General features: G+C 41.8%; 1 protein-coding gene across 1 annotated transcript; it reads right to left on the bottom strand.

Annotated features, from left to right (window-relative positions):
* Nucleotides 1-11332: 11332 nt before the first annotated feature.
* LOC311062061 (dolichyl pyrophosphate Man9GlcNAc2 alpha-1,3-glucosyltransferase-like) lies at nucleotides 11333-12850 on the bottom strand (the record flags this gene model as incomplete). Its single annotated transcript, XM_084080828.1, has 1 exon — nucleotides 11333-12850. The coding sequence occupies one exon, from the start codon at nucleotides 12848-12850 to the stop codon at nucleotides 11333-11335; it is 1518 nt and encodes a 505-aa protein (XP_083936954.1).
* Nucleotides 12851-13167: the final 317 nt, after the last annotated feature.

The raw sequence follows: 13167 nt of genomic DNA, 5'->3' as shown, positions 1-13167 counted from the left end.
AGGGAACACTAGTGATTTATTTTTAAGAGAAGTGGTTCTCTGAAATTTGAATCACAATTAATATTCTTTACATATTTGATTGGTTTAGACATGAAATTATAATAATTTCTTTTTAAGCCAGTATAGCACTTCTTTAGCATTGTTTTGGGGAAATGTCTTTTTGCTCTGACAGGGTCAGTGTATAGGGTCACTAACATTTTACATCAAACAGAAAGAAATAATGCAACATGATTATATCTTATCATTTAAATGGTCCTTTTGACATCTACATCTTCAGGCACTATGGGAAATGTTTAATTTGGTAAATGATAGTCTGTATTGGTCTTTTCATCCAGGGATGAACCATAAACCATATGCAAGCATTAAAACAAAGTAGACTGTTAAACTGTTCCCAAGCACTTATCGGAAGAATGGTCCAGGGTTTCCTGTCTTCACTGAGCAAAGATTAACTCAATGGTCATTCCAGGGGATAATTTCCACTGATAGTCTCATAATTTCATAGTCATTAATTTGTTGCTTAGAAAGCCCTCATAGCTTAGCTCTTATTTTCATTTGCTCTGAACTGCCAATTTCAAGTGGAGAGGTTTTCGGACTTTGTCCATTTTTGTGAAATGCAGGTAGGCAATTATTGTGATCAGTGCCCTTGGAAATGCATTACGCCTCACCAGGGCTCACTCAATCAAAGAGAGTGAAGGCACAAGGCTACCAGGCTTATGAACAATGGACACTAACAGCCTCTCTCTCTCTCTCTCTCTCTCTCTCTCTCTCTCTCTCTCTCTCTCTCTCTCTCTCTCTCTCTCTCTCTCTCTCTCTCTCTCTCTCTCTCTCTCTCTCTCTCTCTCTCTCTCTCTCTCTCTTTCACACACACACACACACACACACACACACACACACACACACACACACACACACACACACACACACACACACACACACACACACACACACACACACACACACACACACACACACACACACACAGAAATGTACACAAACATGCAAACAACTATACAGTATATACATATGCACATTATTAAGTCTTGACCATCCATCACGCAGCACCTTAAACACACTACAGATTATTTTTATTTAAACACATCCCACACACACAGGCGCTCAACACTTTATATTTATTATTTGACATACTGTAAATGCATATACATACACAGCATGTGTATATATTTATACATAATTTATTTACAGTGTATTAAAAAAAAAAAAAAAAAAAAAAAAAAATATATATATATATATATATATATATATATATATATATATATATATATATATATATATATATATATATATATATAATATATATATATATACAGTATGTATATATTACACACACACAGCAACTAAACAAAGGCACTGTATTAAATTGTTATGTACTGTATTTTTGTCAAGTGTTCTATTTCTATTTTATTGCTATTTCTTTTGTTGTTTTTCTTATTGCTGCAGGGAGCCAAAATCCAATAATTGTACGCTCTTTTGCTTGTATAATGGGATATAACAATACATCATCTTGAATCTTGAAAGGGTGATTAATAGATGACTTATGACAAATCCAGCACTACCATTACACAAATACGAGAGAAATATCAATAAGCCCCCATTCCTCATTCAAGTTCATGTTTTTAATTTTGGCATGATTGATATCTAACCTTGGGCAGCATCATGGCAATTGTGGAGGGGAACATTTACAGAGTTTAAAGGATACTTAAGGATTACCAAATGTTATTGCAACTTTGTGATTGTTTTCCTTTTTTTTATAGCTAAAGCTAAAATATAAAGCTAAGCTTTAATAATGAAAGGGAAAAACAGAAAAGTGCAATGACAGTGTTCCCAAAATTTGCATGATTCAATTATATCAAATATCAAGAACCTGGACAAATAGCTGTCCTTCAAGGCACACATTATTGCAATCACTCGCTCGTTTTGCACTTTACAACATCCAGAGGATCAGATTCTATCTCACCAAAGAGTCTGCCCAGCTCCAAGCTTCAGTCATCTCAAGGCTTGACTACTGCAACCTCCTTGTCTGTCAGCATGCTCTCTCAAACCCTTACAACTGATCCAGAATGCTACACCTGGTCTTCAACCATTTTCCAATTTTCACTTCTGCATTCTTGGTTGCCATTCGCATACAATTCAAAACACTGGTGATCACCTGCAAGGCGATGAAGAGCATGGTACCCCACTACCTAAAGGATATTATCCAGCCCTCGACCCCTTCCCACACACTTCCCTTCACAGGGTTGTTTGTCCTTCCCTTCACTTCCCTATATGACACCCTGGCCAACGTTCCAAGTGTCCTAGACTCTGCTCCCTCCTGGCTCCCAAGCTGTGGCATGACTTCTCCCCTCAGTCAGGACTAATGACTCACTCCTCATTTTCCGCCACTGTCCAAAAACACACTTCTTTAGATTCCACCTATTTATTTGTACCAGACTTACATGTTGTTGTGAAATTATGTTATTATAGATAGATGCTAGATTTGATTTCCAACTGCTATCCTAGTTACTTTGTAGCACTTTATTTACTTGACCACTTAACTGGGTTCACGCCACTTGCTTCGATCTTGTACTTACTTGTAATTGACACTGGATAAGATAAGTCTATTAAGTGCCTAAATTGTAAATTGTAATAGGCTAAAGGATGATAGCTTTAAGATTACGCATCACCAGGTATAGCGTACAGCCGTTGCATCAAACGGCTGATGAGTTAGGACAGGATTTGATCATGCGGAACCCATTTGACGCAATGGGACTGCCCTGCGGCAGGCATTGACACAATGGGACGGTGCTGTCGCATTACACGTAGACGAGGATGGATGATTTATGATTCTCTGCCTATTGGTATGCAACTCGAACGGCGCTGAGTCGGCAAAAGCAGACTTCAAACCGCTCGGCATGGCCACTCGCTCGCCTAACAGTTTGCTCGGGGGTGCCTCACAGGGCTCAAGTCCACTACTGACGGTGTGCCTGCCTTGTTTTAAATGTTCTTAGCGGTCGGGTCAACCTATTATTTGGTAGTGAGCTCGGCACTTCCACATTCCCCAGTGGGCAGAACTACCGGGAGCATTGAATAATTACATGACATAGGATTCCCATTGCGTCAAACAGGTGACACATGGTTAGATTCACTATAGTACAACTTGAGAGTGTATGAGTATTATGTTGTTCAAAACTGCTGAGAAGAACAGCAGAATCACCCAAGAATTGAAAAATGAATATAACCCATTGGTTAGGTTTTGGTTACAGTCCTGTTTGATGTTAAAATGCTGCCATGGAATTACTGGAATAGGGCTTATTTACAATTCACAAATTTATGAACAACTGTCAACTGTCATTCTTGCAGTCCAAAAATATATTTTATAATAAATATTGTTTTCCTTCTTCTCCACCCTACGTCCCCCTTTCTGCAATATTCCTTCTTGCTTTGATCACATCTTCCTCTTGTGTTCCCCTTTCCTCTATGTCCACTCATCAGTCTGTCCTCACCATCCTCATCTCTACCCCCTTGTCTCCTCTCCATCTTCCTCTTCACATCCACTCTACCTTTCTCCTCAACCTCTCCCCTACTCCTTAGCCCCCGAACACTACACACCCTCACTTTCTCCTCCTGACCCAATCCCTGTTTCCAACTCTCGACCATCCCCTGTACCCCCACCACCCCCACCACACCATCAACATCACCAACCCCCCACCCCCATCACCGCCACCCTTCCTCCCCATCTACCCACCTCCCCTGGTCTCCTCCTCCACCCCTCCCCTCTTTCCCTGGTTGGTTTCCACAGCTGTGGTGAGTGAGGGGCAGATGACCGGAGAATTGGCCCCTGGGAGAGCAGTGAGCCATCCTGGTGCTATTAGGCTCGTGGCTAATAATAGGTGTTTCAGACCGGGGGAAGATCAATCAGGGGGAATCATGGGGAATGTTCGGAGCAGCGCTTTTTACACATCGGCCCAGATGGATGAAATTACACTTGTCAGTTTTTAGTTGCATTACTCCCAAATTGGTTGTCTGCTGTTTCTGCTCTCTCTCTCTCTCTCTCTCTCTCTCTCTCTCTCTCTCTCTCTCTCTCTCTCTCTCGCTCTCTCTCTCTCTCTCCCTCCCTCTACACTCTCTCTCCTCTCTTTTCTCTCTCTTGCTTTTCCCTCATTCATCTGTCAGTGGCCTGCTAAAAGGATTCAGTGGTGAAATCCCTGTCATTTTTGTATTTTGCCTGCTTAGCCTTCGGATGGAACTATACGTTGCCTGCATATGCACTCAGATGAAATCAGTCTTAAGTCTTGTCTCAGGGCTATAGGGACAATTTCCATGTAAAAGGCATGAACTAAAATCTGCTTCTTGGGGGGATTTGCTTTATCTATCACCATTGACTCTATAACAATAAAAGTTTATAATAGCAATGCATTACTATTAACTCAATTCACAAAACTCTCTAATTTCTTCTGCAGCAGCATTGCAATACCATGTTATATAGTTATTATATTGTAATTACTCTGTGCTGTAATCCATCTAACTGAAATGTCATTGATCCTTTCAATTGCAAAAATAAATAAATACATTGTTTCACAACTGAATAAAGTCTGTTGAAATGATGCTGACTTTCTTGGGTGCTTATTTTAATAATATCATATAGATTTCAAAATGATGTGTATGATGAACCGAGTAACAGATAGAAGGCACCAGGGAACAATGAACAAAATAAACAATGGATCTGTGCTGCTACATAAGCTGAAAATCAAGGCTTCCCAGTTCATTTTTACAGTCCTCATTATAATTTCATAGCTGTACAGTTCACGGTCAGATAGAAAACTCATGACTAGTCACACATCTGGACAAAATTGTGTGATCTCAAACCAATGCTTCATGTTGGTGGAATATTTCCATTTTGCTTTGTTTTTTGCTGACGCCAATCTTACAATGAACACTTGCTCAAAGGCACTTTCTCAGGACACACAGCCTCAGGTTGAATTGAACATAAGACCTTTCTGTTATGGGATGGTTTACCATAGGACACCATTCCCTGCTGTTTATATATCTGCAGGGCATCAGAAGCAGCTGACCTCCTTCATTGGATACCCTGAGGATTCAACCATACCGTCACTTACTGGAAACAGGAACAATTAGCTATTATTATTATGATTATTTATACTATTACTATTGCTATTAGAATAGTATTAGTAATAGTAATAGTAATAGTAATAGTAATAATAATAATAATAATAATAATAATAATAATAATAATAATAATAATAATTATTATTATTATTATTATTATTATTATTATTACATGTAGTAGTAGTAGTAGTCGTCAAGTCAAGTAAGTCAAGTCACCTGTATTTGTATAGCATTTTGCAGCATTGTATACTATGTATATTATGTTTGAAAGAGGCTATAGTGGATATAATACAACATCACAGTGTATGGCTCAACATTTTGAGAAAAAAGTTAATTAGGCAGGGGTGACTAAAACATAAAGGTATGTCATTTGCTCAAATGTATAATCATCAATATGAAATACCTCTTTGTTTAACCAACAACAAAGTATCACAGAACATCATTATGGACCTAGGTTGTTAAGTGACATCAGGATGTAATGCCTCCATTTGTAGGGGAGAAAAGTAGCTCTAGATGAAAGGCAGTACAAGTCATACAACATATCATCTCGCCCCTGTTGTGCTACATGATAACTAGCACAACCTGTCAATCAGAGAGCTGACTATGGAGGCTGAAAGCTAATTTCCAAGTAGCACAACAGCCAAAGATGTTGTGTTTACAATGTTTTCCTGGCAACTTGTCCTCGCATTAGCAATTTTCCTGTGATGCAGCTAACAGCCAGGTCTCCGGCTCAAAGGGGGGCATGGTATTGATATCTCAAAGCACCTCCAGTTGTTGCTTAAGTGACTTTCGTGTAAGAAATGGCACCGCCATGCTCTTCCACTGAAAGGGTGGCGTGACAATCACCGTGAGGATTGGATGTGGGCTAACATAGCCATACTGAATAGCTCACTAAGCAGACATTCTCCCATTGAAAATCAATACAAACCCCCAGATGTAGGGGTCTCCTGATCCATAGAGCCTGCCTGATTTGAGATGTTCTTCTATGTCTGATTACACAACACAGCTGACTGAGAAGACTGGCAACAGAAAGGGTTCTTTGACTGAAAGCCTGGTGACCATGGGGGAGGGAACCAGGGCCCTCTGCGAGAGAGTGTCTCCCTAGCAACGGGGAGAAAATTAACATTGACATCCTGACTTCCCGGCAAAACTCATCTCGGGGGATTCTGGTAGATATTTCTGTGGTGCAAGCAAAAGAATGATGCTCAAAAGCCGATATGAAGACACACTCCCTGCTTGTCTCCCATTTACATTGAAATTATTTTTTTCCCCCTGCTCTCCTCTTCTCAGCTTGTGTGAAGTGAATACAGAGAGTCCTCTATAATGTATGTATTTTTCTCATTTTACTGTGTCTGGCGTATCCGCGCCTCTCCTCTGTGTCTCTGTGTTTGCCCCCCGCTGCGGTAAACACAACATCGCTATGATAGCACATGCATTTCGGAGGGTTCAAAACACCGCCAAGGAGACGAAACATTGATTCCCTCTCTCTTCCCCTCTCAATCTCCATTTCCCTACCCGGTCCTAGCTCTCTCTCTCCCTCTCTCAGTCTCCCTCACTTCCAGCCAAGGTATTCAGCTCCCGTGATTGCAAGCATGCATAATGACAGCATCTCCCAGGGGCCAGCGGAGGTCCCCCACTGATGCTGAGAGACTCTATCCTGTCGGCACAATGCAGGAAATTTGACGGCGGCGCAAAGCAGAGCCTGGTGAGCCCTGGAACGGCACCGCCAGAAGCCGGGCCTGGCTGTTTTTTGTTAATAAGATGAAGTGGAAATTGCGCAGAGCCTGTATGCATAGGAACAGCTCGCTGCTTCCTCCCATTACGAGGCCAGGGCGAGTGCTGTGGAAGCATAAGTGTGAATACATTATAAAGTAATGAGGAAACATCCAGGAGAGGGTCATGGGGGGTGTCAGGCTGCTCCAGAGGCCTCAACGAGAGCTTTCAGTGCACTGCGTGATGGATTAGTCATTCGCATTTGAAGAGCGAGCGAGAGGTGGAGTTCAACAATGTTATACATAGCAACAGTTGCTAAGAGTTGCGGTGAGCGAGGCCCTTTGCTGTTTTTTTTGTTTGTTTTGTTTTTGTTTTGAATATGTACAGTTGCTTGCCGAAGCAAACAAATATAGGTGAATAGAGGTAGGGATTTCTTTTTGCTTCATATCAGTGATGACATCTCTTAACAATACCGCATCATATTTATGCATGTGGAAAACTGCTATCAAGAGGATGATAGGGTATATTTGTATTGTAGCCAAATTGTATAGTAGTGACAAAGTGACAGTAATGGCTGGAATTTGAGGCATATCTCAAACAAGTCCTGCCATATGAATTTGACATATGGAACAAACCGCCAATCCAACCATGATCACAGCTGGAATATGTCGTTTTTTTTTAAAGACTGAGACAAAATGAAAGTCATGCAGGCTGGTACTATGAGGGCTGTCTTTAAGCTTGGTCAGGGAGAATAAACTCACACACATACATAAACCTTCACTCCTGCAATTGAATCTAATATAAAAGCCAACCATCTTCCAACGTCAGTGTGAATTCGCAGTGACACACTTAACGGAGAGCTGAGCCTTGAGTGCATTATATACTCACTCTGTCAATCACACACGGTGTGCACAGGTCAAATGGTACATTCTATGGATTCATAGAGGGGATGGATGGGGGGGGGGGGGGCGGGGGTTACTGCTTTAGAGCCACTTTTGGTTTCTCCAGCAAGCCTAAACCCTCCCATTGGCATTCAGCCACTGATGAGCCCGCCGCAGCGCAGTGGAGTCGCCTGATGGAATGCCATGGCAACGACCCACACCTGGCAAGAGTTCATCCCACCTCCTTTCTCACTCTCTCCTCCATCATACCCCCTTTCCCTCCATTACTACCCCAACCCCCAACCCCCAACACCCGGCAGATGCTGGAACATATTTCCCTCAGACTGACTGAAAGCCCCTGTGAACAAATAATGGGTGAACGCCAGTCTAAATAAAGTGCGGTTTATGAGTTGCGGTCAGAAACCTCTCTCTCTCTCTCCCCCTGTCTCTCTCTCTTGCTCTCTTTTTAATGTTCTGCACAAAAAACGGTTGCCAACATTTTTTTGGGGGCCGTACGGCTGGTTGGTGATTATACAAAGCCATTTTTTCCTCTCTCACAGTGAGGCACATAGTCAAATAAAAGAAAGCGGCTCCACACCAGTAGTCTGCATACTATAGAAACGAACAGGGTTCCTAAGCCAAAACAAACCAGTATGTCCCCTTGCCATTTCTCAACCTCAGCTTCGCAGTAATATATTTATTAGGCTTCTTTGCTGAATAAATCCCCTAAAGTGTGCCTCGACTTGCTTGTGGTATCATTTAATCAACAAAAGTCTTGGAGGGGTGGATGTATTAGAATTAGAGGTTTGTTGAGATATTCAAACCACTCTTTGATGGAAACTCCAGATGGACATTCATCAAATTAATCAAATCAGTGGATGATGTAGGCTTCTCCTGAGTTCGTCTTAGCACTAAAGTACATTTAAGTCTGTATTGTCAGAGAAGAAGGACCTATTATGATTAGGAAAGGCTCTGTCTGTACGCAATGTACACATAATGTACATTAGCTACAGAACTTAATGTACCTTTCCACTTCAGTCAAACTACATTTGCCATTGTCTTTTCTCAAAAGGATGTCTACAATAATGGAAGTCCTGGAGGTGGCAGTAGGTGAGTTAGGCATTACAAGCTTTTGCAGGAAAATAATCCTATAGTCTATACTGTTTATGAGGAGGAAAGCAAGGTCAATGAAAAAGGTAGGATATTGAAATGTTGACACTCACTCAACACTGAAAAACCATTGTCAAGTCCAACAATCACTGACAACGCTGTGAATCCTTGTGTCAGCCAACGAACAGACGATGTAAATGATAAGTGACTATTTTCACTTAGTTCCCTGTTGAGTCCACACGTTCATAAATATGCCAGCTATCAAGACTTGGTTTAGTAACCCATGATTAGTGGCTGGGTTGATGCTATGGTTTGGTATATAGCCCTTAGTCTCCACGTCTCCTGGTCTGGCAGCTTTTATAGGCCTCATTTTGTCCCCCAAAAAACCCAAAATATGGAGTCCATGGCTGCCATTTCTCATACCAATAGAAATATCAATATGGCTGCTCCTGTAAACTCGATTCGGGGAACAAGCGATGAAGTTTAGCAAGAATCGAAGTGTGAATCATGTTTTTAGAAACTACACAACTAAATTTTTTTTTTCCTTTTTTTTCTGTTGCACCAATATGGTCCTTCATGATGGTCCTTACTAGCTGGGGTCTCTCAGGGCACTATACTAGATCCTGGTATTTCCCTCCACAACTTCGACCAAAAATAGCCGATCCAGAAGCTCACAACAACATTTGCAACGCGTTGTGAGCTTAGATCAGCTATTTTTGACAAATGTTCGCACCCAGAATAGGGATACTCAAGTGTTTAGATGGTTCTACATTCTTAAAATATTCCTTTTCCCTAATTATGCCACCGAAAGGAGGTGTCACACTGAAGTAGAGCATATAAAACTCATGTGTGGAGCAACAGCATTGTTGCAAATAGAATATAGTGACATTCATAGGTTCTCTCTCCTGATTGGATACAATTGGTATCCCAACCTCAAAATGCATTTTCTGTTTACTTAGAGAGCTGGAGAGACAGGAAGACCCCTGTACTGAACAAACACTCTGTAGCAATGATTCCTATCACAATGTAGAGCTATTTGACACTTATTTCAACAAGGAAATATCACTTAACCAACCTTTAAAGGTATGTAGGAAAATATTGTTTTTGTGAAGCAATTAAAGGAGTTTGTGGGCACTTTTTAATGAGACACAGTTTAAAACCAGATTCAGCTACTGGCAGTATTTCTGGCAACAGAGAGCCGCAAGATATTATGGTTTATGTAAAACCACCGAATGTCCTCCTCCAAAGCGCAAGGGCAGTCTGTTAGATCAACAATTAACATAGACGCTGTTTAAGCAGGCCTAGGGTACAGTATATATCTCTCTCCATTGTCTGTAATGTTAAAAAGCCAAATTTCTGTTGCCTACGATTTTGTGTTTCAATACAGCATAATACCATCTTTGTTGCTTTTGTCAGACAACTGCACAACTAAAAGTAATTTGATCAAGGGTAACAAAATGCTAGCCAAGGCTAACAGCAATTAATTCCTCTGGTCAAGTATAGATTTTTTCTACGCTCCAAAACATTTCTTTCTTTTTTTTTTAACAAAAGAAAAAATACAATGAAAATTGTTCAAAATATAAATTCTGAATTGACAATAAAGTTTTTTCAATAATAGTTTTTCAATAAAGTTTTATATGCTTTTATTTGTATTTTAATTGTGTATTCTTGTTTTTATTTATTTGTTAATGCTTTAAACTAATTTATGTTTCCTTCTTGGTCTTTGAAAAATAAATTCTCAATGTGTTTACCATGGTTACTGTAAATGAAGGATAAAAAAAAAGTATTGACTGTGAGTCCTTTTGGTTCTTTTTGGTAACTTTATGCTTAGCATTGGATGCACACTACAGACATTGGTCAAAATAAGCCCACCTGTAGACTAAAGTTAGATCTGAAGATGCCAACTTTAAGGTTGCATGAGTGAAGCAACTCTGTGCTACAATGATTGGGACTGTGGCAAGAATGATGTTACTTTCACATGATATCACAACTTTCTTTTAGATAATATTTGTGATTTTCTGCATTTGTATAGCATAGTTGAGATAGACAGGAAACACGGAGTGAGAGAGACGGGGAGTGACAAGTAGCAAAGGTCATCAGGCTCAGGAATCAAACCTGCGACTTGCTGTCAGGCATTAGAGCCTGTAGTATGTGCCTTAACCACTAGGCCAACCCATGACAACACAACTTTAATGTCATATTTTGTCGTATTCGTTTTGACCACTTTTAACAATTCAGGGTGCAATTCAACACACATCACATTTTCCTATGTTTTTTAGACACTCACAATATTCTCAACTTTTCAGCGCAAGGCGCAGAGTCCCACTGCTTGTCACAGTGCTTTATTACATAACCAAGAGTGCCAAGTACTTAAGTAGCGATGGCAGCTCAAAAAAACACTTTCTGTGGACACACAGCCCCTGTTTGCCGGACGTTTCTGAAGCGTCCGCACCTGCATAGTGACATGAAGAAATATTACATGATATAGAATACATCCACTCATGTTAGTTAGCCTTCTTCTGTGTTTTTCTGCTGGGTAGCCCACTGAACTGGACAATGTTGAAGTACAGGAGAGCTCCAAGGAAGTTTAGGAAAGAGAAACCACACACCAGGACAGGAAACAAATCGGGCAGCTTGGTTGGAGGGGCTAGAGCCGCACTGGCAAAGCTCAGAGCAGCCATGGCACCGATGCTGATGTAGAACGTCCATCTGACAATGAAGGCCATATCAAGTCTGGGTAGGAAGAACAGCAGCTTGTAGCAAGCCCCTAGTCTCAGTTCGTCTTCAGAGCAGCGCTGCAGGGCAGACAGCAGGTAGGTGCTGAACATGAGAAAGGCCAATGAGGTCACTATGTACGGAACCAGCAGACCATCCCTCAGAAGCAGAGGCAGCATGCTGAATGTAGAGGCCTGCAGGAACCAAATAGCCATTAAGGGCAGGTCATTCAAGAGGAGGCAAACAGACAGGGCAGGCTGCAGGATGGATTTCTCATGGACGTGGTAGGAGAAGAGGAAGAAAGCCAGGGAAGAGTTGACCAAGGCCAGTTTGAACTGCCAGAATGTGGGCTTTGTCAAAAGCTTAATAGAGGAAGGTAACGCTGCCAGGAGAGTGGTGGCAATACTGAGGTAGAGCTGGGTATCAGTGGACAGGATGGTTCTGATCTTCATCAGGACGTTCAAGCTGCACCATGTGTTGGCCACTTTATCCTCAAACAGCCCTCGCTGCACGGGAAAGATCCTCCGGACAACCTGCAAGGCCTGGCCAGGGTCAGACAGGAAGGGCAGCCAGCAGAGGCCAAAAGTCACCAACACTGTCACAGTGATCCTCACCAGCAGGAACAACCCTGGTCCTGTAAGGCCCTTTTTCACACACTTTCCCAGTAGGTAGCAGAAGAAGGGCAGAGCATGGTAGAGCTCCATCTGTTTATAGTTGATAGCCAGGGAGAATGCAAGGGATCCCAGCACGTCCCATCCTAGACCCAGACCAAGCACCCCCCACATGGCCAAGCCTAGGCTCACTCCATTGTACTGGAAATGCCCATAGTCAATGAGAATTAGACCAGGGTAGAGCAGGAAACAGAGGAGAGTGCAAACCCTCTTCTTGGAGGATCCATCACATAGATAAAAGCAGTATATAACAACCGCAGGGATGTAAATCAACAGATCTGCAAGTAGGACTGTGGCTCTCATGAACACCTTGTGTGCTGGGCTTTCATATCCTCTTGATGTGTGCAGCTCTACCCATTCAGGGTTAATTATCTTGGCTATATGAGCACAGAGCAGGCTGTGATAGGCGGACAAAGGAGGGTAGTCGAGGCCCCAGTAGTTCAAGTCGTTGTCAGTGGTGTTGAAGTACCACTCCTGAACGGGGAGATTGTAGGCCACTTCTTGCCAGTGTCTCTGAGCTTCATAGTCACCGAATTTGGGTGGATTGCCTGCACCTGAATAAGAATTCAATGAAACCCCCCATCTTACGGTGAGACTAAGCATAAGACAAATGGATATGAGACTCCACGTGTTCATGTCTTCTGCAGCAGACAACAGTTATTTGGACACATAAGTTTAGAATCTGTTAATTTCTCTGTTTACAGATCTTATTTCTTGACACATCACCAATCACAGCTTGATCACACCACCCTTTAATGATGTGCAGTCGTCTGAAAACTAACAGATAATAAATACAAATCTGTCTATGTCAAGTCACGTAGATGGATGTGGCGGGTGTGTGTCTGTGCGGTATGGTGGCCAGATCGTGCTCAAATGGACATGTCTGACCGCAAATTGGCGTTGCTAGGCAACGGTTGACGTCAGCGAAAACTGCCTTACGCAATTCGGGCAAA

The sequence above is a fragment of the Gymnoscopelus microlampas genome (genome assembly GCF_963454915.1).
Source record: "Gymnoscopelus microlampas genome assembly, chromosome: 15".
Taxonomy (NCBI): domain Eukaryota; kingdom Metazoa; phylum Chordata; class Actinopteri; order Myctophiformes; family Myctophidae; genus Gymnoscopelus; species Gymnoscopelus microlampas.
The sequence above is the reverse complement of the archived record's forward strand: the minus strand, read 5'-3'. Positions and strand labels throughout refer to the sequence as shown.